Below are 19,894 nucleotides of genomic sequence, written 5' to 3'. Positions count from 1 at the left end.
AGGCAGACTCTGATGGACTGGACCAACAGATCCCCTTACCCTCTGACTTCTGGTTGGGTTTGGCCATTGGGAGGAAGTGGCAGGAGGGCAGAGGATAGGAGGAGAATGATGTCAGGGTATTTGTTCCCCAGATTCTCCCCCTGCCGGGTCACCATGGTTTATTGAAGGCATGTATCCTTTACAGGTTCCAGTAACTGCCCCATCCCTTACCCCTTCAGGCCAGGATCTCTACATCCTCCCTTGTTGGCTTCCCCAAGCCCTGCCCACACCGTGTGGACATCCATTTAATGCACTTCCCTTAAATTTCCCAGTTTAAGTGTTCTGTCTCTTTTTCTCAAGGATCCAGACTGAGGCAGTCTGTAATGCTTTGGGGGCTGGTTCTGGGAGAGGGTATGCGAGTTACTGATGGAGACCTTTGTCATCTCCCTTCCTCAAAGTCCAGCGCAACGCGCCTCCTACACTCTACAGGATACCCGACTTGCAACATGTCATGGGATGTACTTGGATGTCTTTTTTATTCATTCTTATTGATCAAGCGCCCAGGGGTAATGATGGTGCCTCTACTGTGGTTTGTAAGTACATCCAGCTGTTAGGTGCTCCAGATGGGAGCTTTCAGGAAGCAGTAGGAGGGAACTGACGTCTCTCCCGGTTCTCTCCAGCTTGTATTGTGGCAGGCCAGTGAGAGCTGTCATTTCCGCATGCTGTTGGCTAGAAGTAGCTGTGCACCACGTGGTCTGGAAGGACAAGGGCACCCGCACCTGGGGTACCACATGATCTCCATCCTGTTGCTGCCTCTGCCTTCCTGCTCCCCAAGGCCTTGGAGTCTACACTCTGAAAACAGGCTCTGTGGTGTATCACATCTCGCCCCCAGCCCTCAGTGTGCTGGAAGAGGCTGGCGAGGAGCCCTTCAAAGCCTTCAGAGCAGAGTTTCTTAAACTTGAATGAACAGTTGAGTCACCTGGGGATGGTGTGAAATTGCACATTATGATTCAACAGGTCTGGGGTAGGGGCTGGAGATTCTGCGTTTCTAACAAGCACCCTGGTGATGCTGCCACTTCTGATCCAGGGAACACACTTGAGTAGCAAGGACTTAGAGATGGACATCCAGTATAGTAGCCACCAGCTATATGGGGCTGTTTACACTTACTGTCTTTCCTTTGTTTTTTATCTCATAATCTCATCAAACCATCCTGAATGCTGAGTTTCTAGCAACAGAAACCCAATTCAAAAGGTTTTTAGCCTAAGTCAAAAAGAGAAGTATGTTGGTTTTTATGAAACTGGAAAGATAGGGAGCTGGCCTCAGGAATGGCAGGGTCCAGGGACTCAAATGATGTCACCACTGTCATCACCACCACCACCATCACTGCCACCATCATCTCTTTCTTCTTCCGTTGCTCCTCTGCCTCTTTTCTTGAGTTTTCGGCCTCCTTCTTGCCACCCGCAGACTGGCTTCCTCTCTCGGGCAGGAGGTTTGGATGCTGATGGCTCCAGGCTAAGATCACATTCGTCATCTCAATGGAAAAAGGGAGCTCTCTCCCAGCATCTGAGTGCGCCTGCATCACACTGCACCCAGCTCGGTGAACAGGGGGCTGGAGCGCCAGGCTTGTCCTGTGGGAGGGGAGCGGGTCACCGTGATGGGCAGCCCCTCAGAATCAGATGAACAGAAGGGGAGACAAGTGAACCCTAAAGGAAGAGATGTCGTGCAAAGAGGTACGGGGCAGACAAAACCAGCAGGTGTTCACGCCACTCCACGGCTCTCTTCCACCTCACCTGTCCGTGTATTCCCCTTAAGAACCCCTCTCCTAGTTTCTGCCACCCTTTCATCATTCCCGGGGGTGGGGGGGAGATGTAGCTTGTCAGATTTTGCTGGGTGCTTAAAAGAGCACAGCTGTTTTCCCTGTGTATTTTCATTGCAACCAATTAGCAAAGCTTTCTCTTTGGTGCAGAAATTAAAAATAAAAAGACAAAAGTTCTGGCAAGGTTTTCCCTTTGGTTTCTTCAGGCATTTAATAGCATCTCCTGCTGCCTTGCTGGAAGAATTTACTTAAATCGCTTGAGAGTGGCAAGCGGAACGGCAAGGGTGGTAACTAGCAGGAGGGGAAGGCAGCTGCCTGCCAGGGAGAAGCTGGAGGGGGCTGGGATGGGCTGACGTTCATTGATGGTCTGGAAGGACAGGACAGCATGAGGAGATGAGGTCTGCGGATGGTCCACGGCTCGGAGCGCAGACAGGAAAGGCAGCGTAGGCAGGAAGCGGGAGATGAGCCAGCTACAGCCACTTGGCACTTTTGTTTTCGTAATAAGAAAAGCGCAGGTTGGATTTTTGGTTTTTTTTTGCAGCGGGGGAGGTGGATGGGGAGAGTTTGGAGGCTGAGGGGTGGATAAGCTGCCCAAAAGTCTGTAAGTCCCTGTGAAAATGAAACATCTAGACCAGAGATTCCCAATGTTGGGACCCCGAGCTGGCAGTACCAGCCTCACCTGGGAGCAGTGGACGTTCTCTGGTCCACCCAGACCTACTCAGTTAGAAACTCTAACCAGCCTTCCAGGTGATTCCGCTACTTGCTCAAGCTCGAAAGGCACTGGTCTAAACGAGGGTCGCCTTGAACAACGAGGGGCTTTTTAAACCTCACCGGGTCAGAGACACAAAAGCCGGCCTTCTCGGAGAAGTGGCAGTGTCCCAGTCACCAGCAACCCGGGACAGAAGTGACTTGCCTGAGGTCTCCCGAGAGAAAGCGGTGGCCTGCAGGCAGGTCTCATTCCCACGCCTGTGCTCTTCTCTGCAGCATTTTATGAGTCTATGTGTGAAGACCCCGGAGAAGGGTGGGCCTGTCACTCACTTCTTCTCTATGTCACAGAGATGTGATGAAGATTCCCACGTCGACACTTAACCCCTGTTTTTACAGTCCCACCGGCGCTGTCAGGCCTCACCAGGACGGAAGATGAGAAGTGTGGTCTTAACGGATTTGAAACAGATGGGTGAGTTGGAACCCTCAGGCTGTGCCCTGGGAGCCAGACAGCAATGAAGAGCCAGGAGCAGAGGAAAAGGTTATAAAAATGTGTAGTCTTTGCTTTATTGAGTTACAACAAATGAGCAACAAGTTAGAAAAATTGTTTTTTTTCCTCCAAACTCCCTAACCTTTTATTTTTGCAGTGTACTCAAATGAGGGGCAGTGTGGGCAGGGGAAGGGACTGCAAACACAGCTCATACTGCAACAGTTACACCAGATGTGTCTCCTGGTTTTTCTTCTTTAGAAGTTAGGACTAACTGAGGGAAAAAAAAAAGTGCACTCAGGAAGCTAAAATTGGCCCAAAACAAACACACAAACAAACAAAAAAAGCAATTCGTGGTGAAGCTTCAAGCTGAAATCCTGTCCAATACCACACTGAGAAAAGGCAGCTAGGAACGGAGATGAAAACCAAAGCTGTTCCTCTTTGTACCATCTAGACACGAAGATCTCTTTTTCTTTTAATTTCACAAAAGTAATGACGATGCTAATGCATCCGGGAGAGCCCTTTCTGCTGGTCACTAAAAAGGGGCTCAGGGTGGGTAGCTGTCCGCTACCCAGTTCTCCGGGTGCTGGCTCGGCCCAAGGTCTGAGGCCAGGCCATCAAAAAAACCAGACCGGCCTGGTGGCAGTTCAGAAAGCCTTGTGTGTGGCTAAACAGGGACCCCCAGAGGAGGCTGGGGAAGAAATAGAAATGGATTTGATTTGGAAGATCTGTCATCTGTAAAACCCTCTCCAAGTTAAGATAGATGCCTGAATCCCAGCCCTTTCCCCTGAAGAAATCTCCCAAATTTCAAACTACCTTTAAAAATGAACTCTCCCTACCTAAAATCCAGTAGATATAATGGCACTAATGCTAACATCCCCCCCTCCCCCAAATTAATAAAATAAAAAAAAAAAGAAAGGAAAAAAGAGAAAAGCACGTGTGATCAGCCCTCCCTCCTGGAAAAATACCTTACAATGGTAGTGCTGGAAAAGGAAGTCGCCCTTGGTTAAAAAGGTAACAAAATTTTCCCACATTGTACAAATCGGTTCCAGTACAGCAAGAGGCGGGGGCTTGGGCACAGGAACCAACTATTTACAAGGACCCATGGAAAACGCAGTGGTAGGACTTTGGCACTATGAACAATTCCCACCAGGCCTCGGGGAGGTGTGTACGAGTGAAGGCGTTGCACTTGGAGTCTCTGGCCAGGGTGGCCCGCAGCCAGGGACGGAAGTTCTCTTCTCTCTTTGAAGACAGAGTGTCCCCTTCATCAGCACAGCAGTTCTGATGGACTTCCCTAGGAGGACAACACAAAACCAGAGATGTCAGGGAGGTGACCATCATTCCCTGGGTGCAAGGCATCGGGGGTGGCCTCTCCTTGGCTCTCCTGGGGAGACACTTCCAAAGCCATCCTGGGACCTGGAGGAGAGACAAACTCCCTGTTTTAAAGAAACAAGTGTGTTTCCTGACCACAGTCTAACATTATGGGAAGTGCGTTCAGAATAAGGCCTTTGAAAACAGGATGACTTTCTGGGCAAGTGAAGGAGGTGATTCATTTCATCATTACAAGACCCTTTTCTTATTCCTGGAGAGGCAGCCAGTCACAATGGTTCCTAAAAGGCCCCAGAAACAGACACACCTGGATTTGGGTCGGGAGTTCTCTCTGTACTGGCCATGGGGCCATACACACGTCAAAATCTCTCTAGGGCTTAGTTTTTGCTTCTGTAAAACAGGGATGATAGTAGCATCCACAAAGTAGTTGTGATAAGAAGTTGATATATGCACCAGCATATAAAATAGTGCCAGGCGGGTGGTAAATATTACATGTGCTTTTGTTGTATTTGTTAGATGGAACCCTTTCCAAATAGGATATAAAATAATCATAAGATGAGAGATTTTAAATTTTTTTTTTTTTTATTTTTTTTTTTATTTTTTGTGGTACGCGGGCCTCTCACTGTTGTGGCCTCTCCCGTTGCAGAGCACAGGCTCCGGACGCGCAGGCCCAGCGGCCATGGCTCACAGGCCCAGCCGCTCCGCGGCATGTGGGATCTTCCCGGACCGGGGCACGAACTCGCGTCCCCTGCATCGGCAGGCGGACTCTCAACCACCGCGCCACCAGGGAAGCCCAGATGAGAGATTTTAAGTGTATTTTTTAATTTAATGTTTCTATCAACCCTCAGGTGTAGATAAAATTGTTATTCCCATTTTACAGGTGAGGAAACTGAGCACAGAGAAGCTAAAAACCTTGCCCAAGATCACACAGCTAGAAAATGGCAGAGCCAAAATTCCAACCCAGGCAATTTCCAGAGCCTGTGCCCTTAAACAGTGTTTGCTGAGTCAGTATGGAGACGTGTTTAATTCTTATGTACTTTGAAGGAACGAAAATAGTCCAAGGACCTTCTTATGGGTTAAATTGTGTCCTCCCAACCCCCAAAGATATGTTGAAGTCCTAACCCATAGTACCTCAGAACATAACCCTATCTGGAAATTCCTTTACAGAGGCGATCAATGTTAAAATGAGGTCATTAGGGTGGGACCTAATCCCATAGGGCTGGTGTCCTTATAAAAAGGGGAAATTTGGACATGGAGAAAGACACGGAGAACATCATGGGGAGACGGAGGCAGAAATTGGGGTGTTGCATCTATAAGGCAAGGATTGCCAGCAACCCGCCAGAAGCTAGCAGAGAAGCAAGGAACACACGTTCCCACGCAGCCCTCAGAAGGAAGCAACCCTGCCAGCACCAGACTTCCCGTCTCCAGACCATGGGAGAATAAATTCCTGTCGGTTAAGCCACCCCGTTTGTGGTACTTGATGGCAGCCTCAGGAAACTAAGGCTGACCTCCATTTCCTCTGTGGGTTCCTGGGATCCAAGGATCCTGAGCACGAATCCAAGGGGAGGGCTCGGGGCTGTAAAGGACGTAGTCAGGATTCCATGGCAGGCTGGAAGGTGATCAAATCTGTAGATTCCTGAAGACACTGGCTTTTTCTTTGCCTCCCTCCTGGTAAGGCTGCGTTACTGCTCAGTCACTTCTCTAAGTAGCCGAGAAGGCCCTGAGAAGTTTTGGTGTTTTTCTTGTGCAGGGGACCAAGAGCAAGAATACCAGACTTCTCAGCCAAAGGTATCAGCAGATTATCTATGTTGTTTGTCATTCTTAACGTCTGGATGTCAAATGTACCCACATTCCCTAAATGCTCCCGACAATAAGACTGAATACTGGAGTTAAGGAAACAGCTTGCAAAAGAAATGTCTGTGGATGCAACCAGGTTCCAGGGTGTCCTTGGGACCTGGTACCACCCAAAAGTGATCCAGCAAATGTCACCGAATTGTAAGAGCTACAGGGATCCTTATAGGTGATGCTGCCAACATCACACATTTCACGAGAAAAAAAAAAAGGAAGCTCGGGGGAAGAAAAGCGATTTCCCCGGGTCACATGACTGCTCAGCGGCAGTCAAAAGCAATAACGATCATGGTTGTGACAACAGTGAGAGTAGCTTAAATATATCTCATGCTTATTATGTGCCAGGCCCAATGCTAAGTGCTGATATGGATCATCTCATTTGGTAACCTGGTAACCCGGGAGGTAGGCCCACCTGCAGTGAAGAGATGGGGGTGTAGCGAGATTAAATGGTGTCAGGCAAGTAGTAAGTGGCGGAACCTGGATTCTACTGCGGTCAATCCAACTTTCACTGCTTCTCGCCACACCTGACCCTCCTTGCCCTACGTTCACAGCTGCTCGCTGCAGGGAGTCACGTGGCACAGGAGAGCGCAGGTCTGCTTCAAAGACAGGCTGGCGGTCCCGGGCAGCTGAAGAGGACCATGTGCCTTACCGCTGATCCCATGCAGGGCCACACGCACCCAGGATGGGCACACGGACCACAGCCGGCCTCCTGCTGTGCTCTCCGAACAGGATTTCCCGCAGCAAACTGGGTCTTTCACCGTCTTCGGAAAGGAGGCTGCCTGTGGGTGGATGTCCATGTGAACAGTTCTCGAGACTCCAGGAAAACAAGGCCAAAGGTGGGTAAAGAGCGATTTTTCCTTCTCCCAACCAGGCTGAGGAACGTCAGCTCAGCACAGGACTGTGGTCTCCGCCGTGGAGCAGGGAGGAAAGAGCCATGGAGTCAGAGAAAGCTGGATCCAGGGTCAGCCACTTCCGAGCTGTGTGCCGAGGTCAGTTACCTAACCTCCCTGAGCCTCACTTCCACAATTCATCATCAGCCGGCTGCTGGGAGGGCAACAGAAGAGGTGTGCAAAACATACATGTGCTCCAGAAATATTGCTTCCTTTTTTCCTTGAGGAAAGCCAGGTGCAAAATTACAGCCTTAGGGGTAAGTCAGCTCACCTGTGTGTGTGAGAATTTACAAATTTCCTCTCTCCTCTCTCTCATATACAGAAAACTGAACCCTGTCTGATTGGCAAAAATTTGCTTTTTATTTTTGTTTATTGATTTCTTTTGTTTTCTGAATTTGAAGATGACTAGTTAATGAGATCAGTCAGGCTGCTTGAATTATCTTGCCTATTAATATTACACTCTTATAACGCATATCAAGTATAAATTATTAGAAGAAAAAGTTGATTTTATCACAGTGATTTTTCTGTAACAAATAATTTTTAAACAATCTGATTATTGACGAATTATAAAATATCGTAGCAACTATGCTCTCAGTTTATTTGAAAGTAATGAAAATATGTAAACATTTGCTTTTTAGATAAACCTCAATATTAAGGTGGTTCTCCATCTGACAGTTTTTTAAAAATTGAAGTATAGTTGATTTACAGTATTGTGTTTCAGGTGTACAGCAAAGTGATTCAGTTATATATAAATATTTTTTCAGATTATTTTCCATTATAGGTTATTACAAGATATTCAGTACAGTTCCCTGTGCTATATAGTAAATCCTTCCTGCTTTTCTATTTCCTATTTAGTAGTGTGTATCTGTTAATCCCGTACTCCTAATTTATCCCTCTGCCCTCTCTTTCCCCTTTGGTAACCATAAGTTAGTTTTCTCTGTCTGTGAGTCTGTTTCTGTTTTGTATATAGATTCATTTGTATCATTTTTAAGATTCCACATATAAGTGATATCATGTAATATTTGTCTTTCTCTGATTCATTAAGTATAATATTCTCTAGGTCCATCCATGTTGCTGCAAATGGCAATATTTCATTCTTTTTTATGGCTGAGTAGTATTCTATTACATATATATATATATATATATATATATATATATTACATTTTCTTAAGCCAATAGTCTGTTGATGGGCACTTGGATTGTTACCATGTCTTGGCTATTGTAAATAGTGCTGCTATGAACATTGGGGTGCATGTATCTTTTAGAATTAAGAGTATTCATCTTTTCCAGAGTGGGATTGCTGGAGCGTATGGTAGCTCTATTTTTAGATTTTTAAGGAATGTCTGTACTGTTTTCCATAGTATTTACATACACATTTATATTGCCACCAACAGTGTAGGAGGGTTCTTTTTTCTCCACACCCCCTCCAGCATTTAATATTTGTAGACTTTTTGATGATGGCCATTCTGACAGGTGTGAGGTGATACCTCATTGTGCTTCTGATTTGCATTTTTCAAATAATTAGCGATGTTGAGCATCTTTTCATGTGCCTGTTGGCCATCTGCATGTCTTCTCTGGAGAAATGTCTATTTAGGTCTTCTGCCCATTTTTTGATTGGGTTGTTTGTTTTCTTGATACTGAGTTGTATGAGCTGTTTGTATGTTTTGGATATTAACTCCTTGTTGGTTGCATCATTTGCAAATATTTTTTCCCACTCAGCTTGTCTTTTCGTTTTGTTGATGGTTTCCTTTGCTGTGCAAGAGCTTTTAAGTTTGATTAAGTCCCATTTATTTATTTTTGCTTTTATTTCTATTGCCTTGGGAGACTGATCTAAGAAAATATTGCTACGATTTTTGTCCAAGAATGTTTTGCCTATATTCTCTTTTAGGAGTTTTATGGTGTCATGTCTTACATTTAGATCTTTAAACCATTTTGAGTTTATTTTTGTGTATGGTGAGAAGGTGTGTTCTAACTTCATTGATTTACATGAGGCTGTCCAGCTTTCCCAGCACCACTTGCTGAAGAGACTCTTTTTTCTCCATTGCATATTCTTGCTTCCTTTGTTGAAGATTAATTGACCGTAGGTGTGTGGGTTTATTTCTGTGCTCTTCTGTGCCATTGATCTATATGTCTGTTTCTGTGCCAATACCATCATGTTTTGATTACTATAGCTTTGTAGATGGTTTTATCTGGGAGGGTTATGCCTCCAGCTTTGTTTTCTTCCCCTCAGGATTGCTTTGGCAATTCTGGGTCTTTTGTGGTTCCATGTAAATTTTAGGATTATTTGTTCTAGTTCTGTGAAAAACGTCATGAGTATTTTGATAGGGATTGCATTAAATCTGTAGATTGCTTTGGGTAGTATGGCCATTTTAACAATATTCTTCCAATCTAAGAGCATGGGATATCTTTCCATTTCTTTGAATCATCTTCATTTTCTTTTATGACAATGTGTTTTTCCCTGTCTTATGGGGATGAACATGTATAATCCTCCAGCCATATGCATTAATAATGAAAAATAAATGCCGAACAAGGCCCTTAAAAAAACAAAAGAAAAAACCCCACAAAAAACATATTGCAAAGCCAAAGGGTGACCTGGAGAAGGGGAGACAAAGCCACTTCTTTTTGGCTTTTTCAGTGATTCCAGATGTCTGTGGATGGCTCTGGGCCCCAGTAGCACCCTTGGAACTGCTGGACTTCAATTCTCCTCTGACCTCTCCCAGGCTACGTAGCGGTGGGCAGGACTTGGGCTGTGGGAGCTGGCGACACTCTCAAAGTGAGGCTGGGAAGATGCAGGATGCCAAGGGCACACAGCCTGGCCCCACTGCCTTCCCCTTGGGCAGCAGGTCCCAGCTGCAGGTCGCTTCTACAGAAGACCCTGCTCCCAGACACCCCTCAGTGCGCCTTTTTAAACGTATGTCCACAGAGTTCACTGCTGACCCCCACCCTGCACTGAGTCTGGCTCACTGAGGAAACTCAAATGTTCGTTAGTGAATGAAAAACAAGAAGAGAGCACAGTGCTGTTAGAGGCGGCTGGTTACACGAGACTGATGACAAAGTTCACATTTCAGGGTTTTTGTTTGTTTGTTTGTTTGCTTTAAAGAGTACTACAGTGATTTTGACTATGTGGCCTCTTGCTAAGCCCCTGGGCTTCTGCCTGGAATCCTACCACTTGATCAGGGACATTCCACACGGTAGAGAACCAACTGCCCGATGGGTCACTTAATCCCAGAGCACTAGTTCTTAGCTTTGGGGGAAACTGCAAAGTCACTGGGCCCCTTTTCTTATGGCCACTGTTCGAACGTTTCCACCAAGTGGATGTCCTGCCTCTCCCTGAACACTGTCCAGGACAGGGAACCCACTGGCTCCCACAGCTGTCCCTTTCTATCTTGGCGACACCTTGGAATGTTAAAAAGTACTACCTAATTCTTCAGCAAAATCTGTTTCCCTATTACTTTACCTTTGGGGAAGCATGAAACAATTAGAATTCTTTTCCCATGTGCTAGCTTTCTGTTCCTATTTCTCTTTACTTTTCCCTGTAGGGATTTCCCTTAGGTCCTGTGGACTTGAGAGAGAATAACACCGCGGTCCATGGGATAGAAAAGCAAGCACTGTGATTGTAATTTATTCAGTCTAATCTCAGTCATATTTCTGAGTCCAACTTTCTTTTATTGGGAAGGGGCATGGTCTAATTTGAATTAGAACTGAGAAAAGGAAAACATGGTGACACGGAGAAAGAATAAGTAATTTCTCAGCGAATGAGGAAAATTTCACACTATCCTACGTTATGTCAACTCTGAACATCCGACACTTCTTTGAAGTGTGAACTCAGACAAGTCATAGCCACGATAGTCACCTTTTAGGTTCCCTGATACACCAAGTTCCCTCCTGTCTCAGGGTCTTTGGGTATGCGGTTTCTTCTGCCTGGACTGTTTCTCTGCCCAGCCAACTCCTACTTAACCTTTTGCATTTCAATTCATCCACTGCTTGTTTAGAGAAACCTTGCCCAACCCCCGAAATCAGGTCAAATTGCCCTAATCTATATTCTCACAGTTCCATGCGCCTTTCCTTCAAAAAATCTTGTCACCTGGCAAAATTTCTTTTTTTTAAAGAAGATTTTATTAATTAATTTATTTAATTAGGAAATTTAGGAGTTTATTAATTAATTTATTTTTGCTGTGTTGGGTCTCCGTTTCTGTGCGAGGGCTTTCTCTAGTTGTGGCAAGCGGGGGCCACTCTTCATCGCGGTGCGCGGGCCTGTCACTATCGCGGCCTCTCTTGTTGCGGAGCACAGGCTCCAGACGTGCAGGCTCAGTAGTTGTGGCTCACGGGCCTAGTTGCTCCGCGGCGTGTGGGATCTTCCCGGACCGGGGCTCGAACCCGTGTGCCCTGCATTGGCAGGCAGATTCTCAACAACTGCGCCACCAGGGAAGCCCAACATTTCCTTTTTGTTTGATGGAAGATTATTTGGTCAAAGACTATGGGCTCCATGAGGGCAGGGACATGCTGGGCACTGCTGCCTTCCAGAGCCTGGCACACTGCAGGCTTTCCACAAATACTGATGGATGAATGAGCCAAGGCACTGACTATGAGCATCTCTGGACTAGTTGCTCCTACTCCTTGGGGCTAGCATCCTTCCTCTGAAAAATGAGGGGCTTCGATTTCATTACGCTCCTAAGTCACTACAAGCTGCCTAAAGCACAATGGAAATTCCTAGTGTGAGAAACTCCAGAATTAGGTAAAAGGAAGTCATAGCAGTTAACCCTCCATGAGGTACCAGGGCAGCGAGGCTAAGGTACAGTCCCTGAGAAGTATCACCCAGTAAATAGCTAGTGATCGATTCTCCAACAGACCTTTCCCTCAAGCTGCCCACACACAGGGAAAGCAGTTTGTCCCCAGTTCCTCTCCCCCGACGGCTGTCATCTGATGGGACTAGTGAGTGACAGAAAAAAAAAAAAATGAGGAGAAGCAAAGGACTGAGGTACCAGATCCTGGATAACTGGAAGCCAACTATCTTTGTTAATTCTCAGGTTGGTTCGATAAACTGTTGTTAAGCATCTGTTCTGAATCAGGCACGGAGGGATTCAGAGATTAATGGCCTATGATGCCTGCCTTTAAGGGTCTGATAGGGGAGAGACAGGGAAATAGTTAATTACGACATTTTCATTTATCCATCCATCCATTCACAGATCTGTATTTGGACGGCTAATCTGAACAGATGATGGGGGTATACCTACCCTAGATCTTAAATTGTAGCCAGGATCCAATGTTGGCAGCCTTGAATATTTTAAGCAAGCTGAACTATGGAAAATATTTTTTTTCTGACATGTCACAGATTTACCTCTTCCCCAAAGCCATCCCTAATTCTCAGGAGATGGAAATTGTCAGAAATCAGGAGGCAGCAAAGTAGTGAATAGTTGTGTATTAGTTCCCACTCCACATAGAATTAAGAAATGACCATGTCCCATTGGTCCGGCCTGGGCGGTGATGGTGGTGCCACTGTTGGCAAGGTGGTGGGCCATGGTGGTTGGGTCAGGCAGTGACCTGACAGATGAGAGGGGGCCTCCAGGCTCCACCAGCTGCTAGCTGAGGAACCCAGGGCAAGCATCTCTGAGCCTCCGTTTGGCCCTCTGTAAAATGGGGAACGAGCCGTACCTCTCTCAGAAGGTTGTCATGAAGTGTAAATGACTTAATAGATGTGCTGGGAAGAATGCTGAACACATGGCATATACAAATAAATGGAAATTCTTCGTGGTAGCAGAGCCGGGCAATTTCGTTTGGCCAACCATCAAGGCATATGTCTGACATTCTCTGGCTCAAGTGTTCTGACTCATTTTTAGGAAAGGAGGAGTTTATTTTTTGGCCTCTAACCAGGACAGATCTCTCAGTGGATGGCTTGAAAATTGTTTGGACCCAGAGACTGAATCAAGATGCCCCAATTCAAGGCTTGGGAAGGATTCCTCATCTTTGTGTCTAATCTCACGGCCAGGGTGAGCCTGGACATTCGAATACTGTCCTGAGCCTTTCCAAGCTTCAGCCAGAGGAATTGGTCGGGGTGGGTACGCTTCACTCCCACAGAGGAAATCCCATCCTAGAATCAGCGCCCAGCTGCTTACCCAAGTTTTTTCTCACTCTCTCTCTCTCTCTCATATGTGCATCACATAACACCTTTCATGAAATCAAAACCATGCATCATTCCCAGGATTATTATATGTGTGGCAACTGCAGGTTCCTAAATAAATATGTGTTTAAATAAAGACATCACTGAATATTTATGAATTTCAAGAGACCCATGTGTTTGGTTCATAAAAGCTGTGAAGTATCTGGAGAGGTTTTTTTCCCCTCGAGGTTGGAAGCTTCCTTGAAGGGGTGCTTTTGGGAGAACTTTCGGCTGCCGCCACCGGCACAGAGACGGCGGCCCCTTTCTCAATTCAGTGGCACCTGAAAAGTATCAGGAGGCCCATTAGGGATATCGGATGTCACAGGTGTTGAGTAGATCCTAGCATGTTGTTTAGGAATGTTTTCTAGCACACACTTGTGGCGTTCGTCATAAATAAACATAAAAGAGCGGTTCCTGGGAGTTCCTGTTTTTTGGGGGGACTTGACTAGTTCCTACATCTCTGAATTATTTGATGTTAATTCAAAAGTCAACTCTAAAAACCCTAGGTATCTGCCGCCACAGGAGCGGGTCAGGGGTGGGAGGTGCTATCAATCAGAAATGGGGAATTTCTGTCAGAAATAAAGAGGCAGAAACGGCAGTAGGAAGAATGAAGGCTCCGGAGTGAAACCGAGGTGCTGGCTGGGAGAATGTGGATAAGTTCCTTGGTTTCTGAGTCTCAGTTTCTGGTTTTATAAAAATATAGAGAAGCTTACCTCTCAGGGCCGCTAGGAGAATTGAATGAGACCATCTGTGGCCACAGCGCCCAGCTCAGCCTCTGAACTCAGGAAGCCTTGCATCCTTCTTTCCTTCTTTCCTTCCTTCCTTCCTTCCTTCCTTCCTTCCTTCCTTCCTTCCTTCCTTCCTTCCCTTCCTTCCTTCCTTCCTTCCTTTCCTTCCTTCCTTCCTTCCTTCCTTCCTTCCTTCCTTCCTTCCTTTCCTTTCCTTCCTTCCTTCCTTCCTTCCTTCCTTCCTTCCTTCCTTCCTTCCTTCCTTCCTTTCCTTCCTTCCTTCCTTCCTTCCTTTCCTTCCTTCCTTCCTTCCTTCCTTCCTTCCTTCCTTCCTTCCTTTCCTTCCTTCCTTCCTTCCTTCCTTCCTTCCTTCCTTCCTTTCCTTCCTTCCTTCCTTCCTTCCTTCCTTCCTTCCTTTCCTTCCTTCCTTCCTTCCTTCCTTCCTTCCTTCCTTCCTTCCTCCCTCCCTCCCTCCCTCCCTCCCTCCCTCCCTCCCTCCCTCCCTCCCTCCCTCCCTCCCTTCCTCCCTTCCTCCCTCCCCCGCCAAAGCTTCTCTTTATGGTTTCAGCATTTCTCCCCGCTTCTCCTTCTCTTGGGCCTCAGGTGGGGGTCAAGCACAGTGGCAACTAACTCAGATGGGCGCTGTCAACTGTTGGTGTTGGTATAGTTTGGGAGAGAAAAGATGGGGACAGGTGGCCTTGGGGGCCTCTGGGGGGCTGCCATCCCTGGATACCTCCCACTCAGCGATGTGCATCCAGAGCTCACTCTGGACACAGGAACAATTAGCATCCTTATATCCAAATTGAGCAAACACAACTGGTTCAGAATAACTTTTGCCTGCTGTGGAAAGCCATGAGGTTTTTTTAGTTTGCCTCTTCTCATTGTTTGCTGAATCCCAAACTCAACTTTCTGGCTACGCCAAACCTCTTTTGGTTCCTCAACTGCACCATTCCTGTTCTTGTCTCTGGACCCTTGCTTGGCTCTTCCTTCCACTTGAAACACTCTTTTCCTTGTCTGTGCACTTGGCTAGCTCCTGAGTCAGCTGTCCCTTCCTCCAGGAAGCCTTCCCTGACTCCCAGCCTGGGTGCCCCTCCTACACGCACGTCTCCATCATTCCACAGAGCACCCTGGCGAATAAAGGAAGAGCAATTTCCCTTCTTGTTGGTCTGACTGAGCTCTAGGTGAAGGAGGACTCTATCTTCTTCATCTTGTCTTCTCTAGTGCCTAGCACGTTCGCCCGCACACAGGAGGCGCTCAGGACATATTTGTTGAGTTGAATTGAACCCAACTGTCTACTGTGTGGTAGGTGGAAAAAGCAATCACGTAGACTTATGTTTATGTATCAGAACAATCTGGGATGGAAGACGGGGCAAACTAGGAGCTTTTAGGCAGAATCTGATTGGACAAAAAACAAAAAAAACTGCTCCTTCACTTCAACAAGGGGGTATGGGCTGGTTTGGTAGGGTCTTTTTTTTTTTTTTATTGAATTTGTTACAAATTGCTTCTGTTTTATGTTTTGGTTTTTTGGCCAGTAAGGCACGTGGGATCTCAGCTCGCCGACCAGGGATCGAACCCGCACCCCCTGCATTGGAAGGCAAAGTCTTAACCACTGGACTGCCACGGTAGTCCCTGGTAGATTCTTATAAGAAGCAAGAAAATGGCCAGAGGGCGGATGAAACCGTTGTTGCCGGGTGGAGGTGGGTGGTTGGTGCGATGCGTAATGCCCTTTAACCCCTCCTATCACTAGCTCACCTTCCTCATCCGCAGCCCATTACCACTTCCTCCTGCAAAGTTGGAGGAGAAAGACTTGATGGCATTCTGTGATTGGCTGCTCATTAAATTGCTCTTTTAATAACTGATGGCACCGGCTAAAATAAGGTTTCTAGAGGACTTTATTTATTTGCCAGGTGCCTCGTTTTATTACTGAATAAATGAATTAATGAGGGACATGGCTGGCCAAAGTTGTCCGAGTTCATAAATAAAAAGGTATGGTAGTTTCCAGGGCTCCCTTGGGGACCTTATCAATCATTCTAGAGGTTTTTACCTTTCACTATGTTTAAAGATGACATGGCGGTGGCGTGGGGCTTCCATTGCCTTTTAAGTGGCCTCTGGAGAAGCCAAGCTGGGCAGATTGTAAATTGTAAATTGTGCATCTCCCTCCTGGTTCTAAGCTGCCCTTGGAATACTTCGGCTTTGGCCAAGGTAGACCTTTCCCTCCTGTATCCCTCTCTCTACCATCCCCCCCCCACCCCGCCCCCTTTTCTAAACATACCATCAAGAAAGCTGCCATGCTTCAGGCCCTGATTTGCACAGACACAAACACCAAGGGCTTGGGTGGCACGTCCCGTTTTGTGGATGACATGGCCATTAGTGACCATGGTAACCTCCCTTTCCAGGCTTTTGTGGCTCCACAGACCTAATTTACACCAGTCTCTTCCAGATTTGAAGGGGCTCTGGGGACCCCATCAGCACAGCAACAAGCGGTGTTACTTAATGAGACATACATGGGCGCACCTTCCTTCAGCCGCGGTGAGGTAAATACCAGGTACTTTCAAAACCTTTCAGGTTAAAGGAAACAATCCCAAATTTTTATTCAGTAAACGTAGACACTTATTCTTTAAAAAATCCAAAAAGAAAAGACATATCCTTTCATGTTTGTCTCTTACACCAGTGAACACAAAACAGGCCTTGTGTTGTGTTACCTTGTTACTAGACTTTAGAACGGATGGACCCCCCAAAGGCCACAGGCAGTGATGCTGTCACCTACCAGCACTACCTTGCAAATAAAAACATAAAATCTAGCAACACCTATTCTTCTTCCCTTGTCTTAAAAGAGCTTGAAAGAAGAACCCATGATCTGTGTCCATATCTCTGTACCCAACACCTGTATCGACTGTGCCAATAGAAAGAAAGAAACCCAGCCTCCTGCCCTGGCTCCCGGGGGGACAGCTGGCGTTACCTGTCTAGGCCTGGCTGGCCTCAGCAGGGACGCTGTCGGAGTCCGAGTCGGCCAGTTCCGCCGCACCTTCTGCTGCCGTCTGACTCCAGCTGTCCGACCTGTCTGAGACGGCGTCCTCCTCTCCGACCGTCACCTCCACCCAATCCACGATGCCCGATTCCTCATTCTCGTCGCTGCCCTGGCCGTCCCGACTATTGCCCTCTGATCTGTCCGAGGTGGCCTCCGAGGGCTTTGCCAGCAAACCGTCTCTTGCTTGCTCGCCGCCTGCTTTCATCCTGGGGCCCAGCTTCTCCAAGTCCTCTTTGCAGAGCTTTTTGGGGTCCTTGTGATACTGCGGACCGCCCTCGCTCCCGTTCTTCGAGCTCTCGGCGATGACGGCTTTTGCCGCCCTCCTCGACGGGGCGTCGTAGCCATGATCATCCGCCACGTGCCGCTGCTGGTACCGCTCCAGCCACTTTAAGGTTCCAGTTTTTAGCAGGCATCTGTTCTCCTTGAACCAACGCACGATTTCAGTTCGGACCAGGCCGGTCTTTGCTGCCAGCTGGTCATACTCCTGGGGGGTTGGCCACTGGGTTCTTGCAAACGTGCTCCTCAGGAGATGAACCTGTTCTTGATTTTTTGTAATTGCTGGTGAAGGGCTGGGCAAAGAACCAGGCACCTGGGCGCTGGAGAACTGGTCGAGTCGAGACAGAGCACCATTGGGGGCCACCGAGTCTGGGCCTTTCTTGCTGGACCCCATGGAATCCAGGACGGCCTGTTCCATGCTGTCACGAAGCTTCCGCCTCTCCAAGAACCAGGAGTCGATCTCTCTCCTGCTGAGCTTGGTCTCCACTCTTAGCCTGTCCAGTTCTGCTTGGGTCGGGAAAGAGCTTTTCAGAAAGCTGTCTTCCAGGATTTTCACCTGACCTTGGCTTTTCTCTTTGAACTTCTGCGGGGCAAAGTCTGGGTATGCGTGGTGAGTGCGGCCGTGTCGGGAAGCCGCGATGGCCAGCTGGTCTTTGGCAAGGGATTCGCTGGTGATGTGGACGATGCCCCTTTGACACCGATACCGGTGGTCGCTGAACCACTTCTTGATCTCACTCCTGGCGAGGCCGGTCACCTCGATGAGCCGGTAGACCTCAGCATCGTCGGGGAACTGGCTCTGGAGGAAGCTCGCCTTGAGGTGTGCGATCTGCTCCTTTGTCTTCTTGCGGTCGCTGGCCGGGGTCAGCGAAGGGTTGGCCACCTTGGGCGGAGGCTCTGGCACTTGAGCGATGTGTGGGCGCTTGGGCTCGGGGGCAGCTTGGGGAGTCGCTAGAGGTCTCTTCTGGCCGTGGTTGGTCACTCCGGCCACGGCGAGCGTGATGGGGGAGCAAGAGACGGTCGTCGGCCCGCTGGTCACCTGAGTCAGCACGAGGCTGGTCTGGCCGAGGATCTGGCACGGAAGCGCTGTCTGGAGGATGGGCTGTGACATCTTCGTGGGGGCCAACTGGGCGGGCAGCACAGTGATCGTTGGGGGCACTGACTGGATGGTGCCATTAAACATCTTCTTCCGGGCCTCTTCCACCTCCTCCGGGGACCAGCTGATGCCATGCTTTAAGCGCTGGGTGGCAAACCAGATTCTGATGTGCTCTTCCGGGTGTTTGGAAGCAGCTGTGAGCCAGGACAGCTCAGCCTGCGTTGGGTAAGGGAACTTGTTGAAGGAGTTGATCATGGTGGCGTTGGTGTCCAGGGCAGAGTTGTATTTGGTAGTGTTCAGCGGCACGGGGACCTTGGGGACAAGGTTGATATTTGGTGGGAGCTGGACAGAAGGCATGACGTGTCCTAACGTGTCCTGGAGGAGCTCCACGCCCCCTAGTCTTGAGAGGATCTCAGCCGCGTCTGTCACCAGGCGGGTGGTCCCTTCCACGTGGTTCTCAGGGGCGGCCTCCTCTGGCTTCTTGGGCACCTTCTTGGCATCGGCTTTCGGTTTCCCTGGCTTCATGATGGGGGTTTTACTCACCGAGATCCCGGGGTCATTGTCCCCGCTTCCGGGGCCGCTGGTGGTGATGGACACGATGTGGTTGGTGGCATCGATGGACTGCTCCAAGACGGTCTGATTATTGCGTTTGATGAGCTTCAGCTTGAAGTTGGTCTCCCCGGGGTGGAACTTGGAGTTGTGGTCAGACAAGGAGTCGTACTTTTTGGTTGTGAAGTTACACTCGGCACACACGTAGAGCGGGTTGAGAATCACGTTGGGGTGCTGCGTGTCAACGTGTTCCGTGAACTCGTTCAGGTTTTGCGTGGAGTAGGGGCAGTATTTGCATTCATAACCACCTTGGAGTTTTTTGGATTGATTTTCCCCTGTAGACTTCACCTCTATCACTTCATTTTCTTTGGAAGAGTTTTCAGGTTCTGCTGCCCAAGCGTCCTTGGCCATTTCGGGCTGTGGCGTGCCGAGTCCTTTCTCTTTGGCCCTGTCTCCTTCCTCGGGCACGTCTTGTTCTACTACTTGTGACGTCCGAACCATGCACGGGGTTGTGGATTTTCGTTTGCTCGCCATGCTGTCTGTCTGTGTGCAATGGCTTATTTGGGGGATGGGGGCGGGTAGGGAAGGGGCAGTGAAAGTTTTGGAACTACTAAGATAAAAGGCTTTTGGCTTTATGCCCCGCTCCGATGGCTTTGGCTTCACTTGAACGCTGAAGTCTGGTGCTTGAGTTTCCAGAATGATTTCAGTGCAGAAGATTGTAACTGTTCCAATGGCTAAACACAAGAGGCAGCATCATATCTGTGGGACAAGAACAAAGAGGGTGTCAGTGTTTCCTCACAGGGCAAAAGGAAATAGCATTTCTTTCTAAGTTGCTCCCATGACCCATCCCAACTGGCACCCAAAGCAAATACCCAGGTGCGCACAGATGGTGTGAGCGTGGGTACTCCTAAACATGAAAGATCACATTTTTCTTCTCTTCCATTCTCTGGGAAGGGCAGTGGGGACGGGCCCAAAGCAAGCAAATGAAGATGCAGGTCACTCATTCAT

At 48.0% G+C, this 19,894-nt stretch overlaps 1 protein-coding gene across 1 annotated transcript; it reads right to left on the bottom strand.

The window, feature by feature from the left end:
* Positions 1 to 3,039: 3,039 nt before the first annotated feature.
* ZHX2 (zinc fingers and homeoboxes 2) lies at positions 3,040 to 19,638 on the bottom strand. The gene is made up of 2 exons (XM_065895616.1): positions 16,900 to 19,638; positions 3,040 to 4,282 (listed from the first exon to the last, which is right to left on the bottom strand). Exon 1 carries the CDS (start codon positions 19,418 to 19,420, stop codon positions 16,904 to 16,906), a length of 2,517 nt encoding a protein of 838 aa, XP_065751688.1. The 5' UTR covers positions 19,421 to 19,638; the 3' UTR covers positions 3,040 to 4,282; positions 16,900 to 16,903.
* Positions 19,639 to 19,894: the final 256 nt, after the last annotated feature.

The sequence above is a fragment of the Phocoena phocoena genome, chromosome 17 (assembly GCF_963924675.1).
Source record: "Phocoena phocoena chromosome 17, mPhoPho1.1, whole genome shotgun sequence".
Lineage (NCBI taxonomy): Eukaryota > Metazoa > Chordata > Mammalia > Artiodactyla > Phocoenidae > Phocoena > Phocoena phocoena.
The sequence above is the reverse complement of the archived record's forward strand: the minus strand, read 5'-3'. Positions and strand labels throughout refer to the sequence as shown.

Bases quoted from the DNA above. Each gene is read 5' to 3' on its own strand.
- ZHX2 (XM_065895616.1), bottom strand. From the start codon at position 19,420: ATGGCGAGCAAACGAAAATCCACAACCCCGTGCATGGTTCGGACGTCA.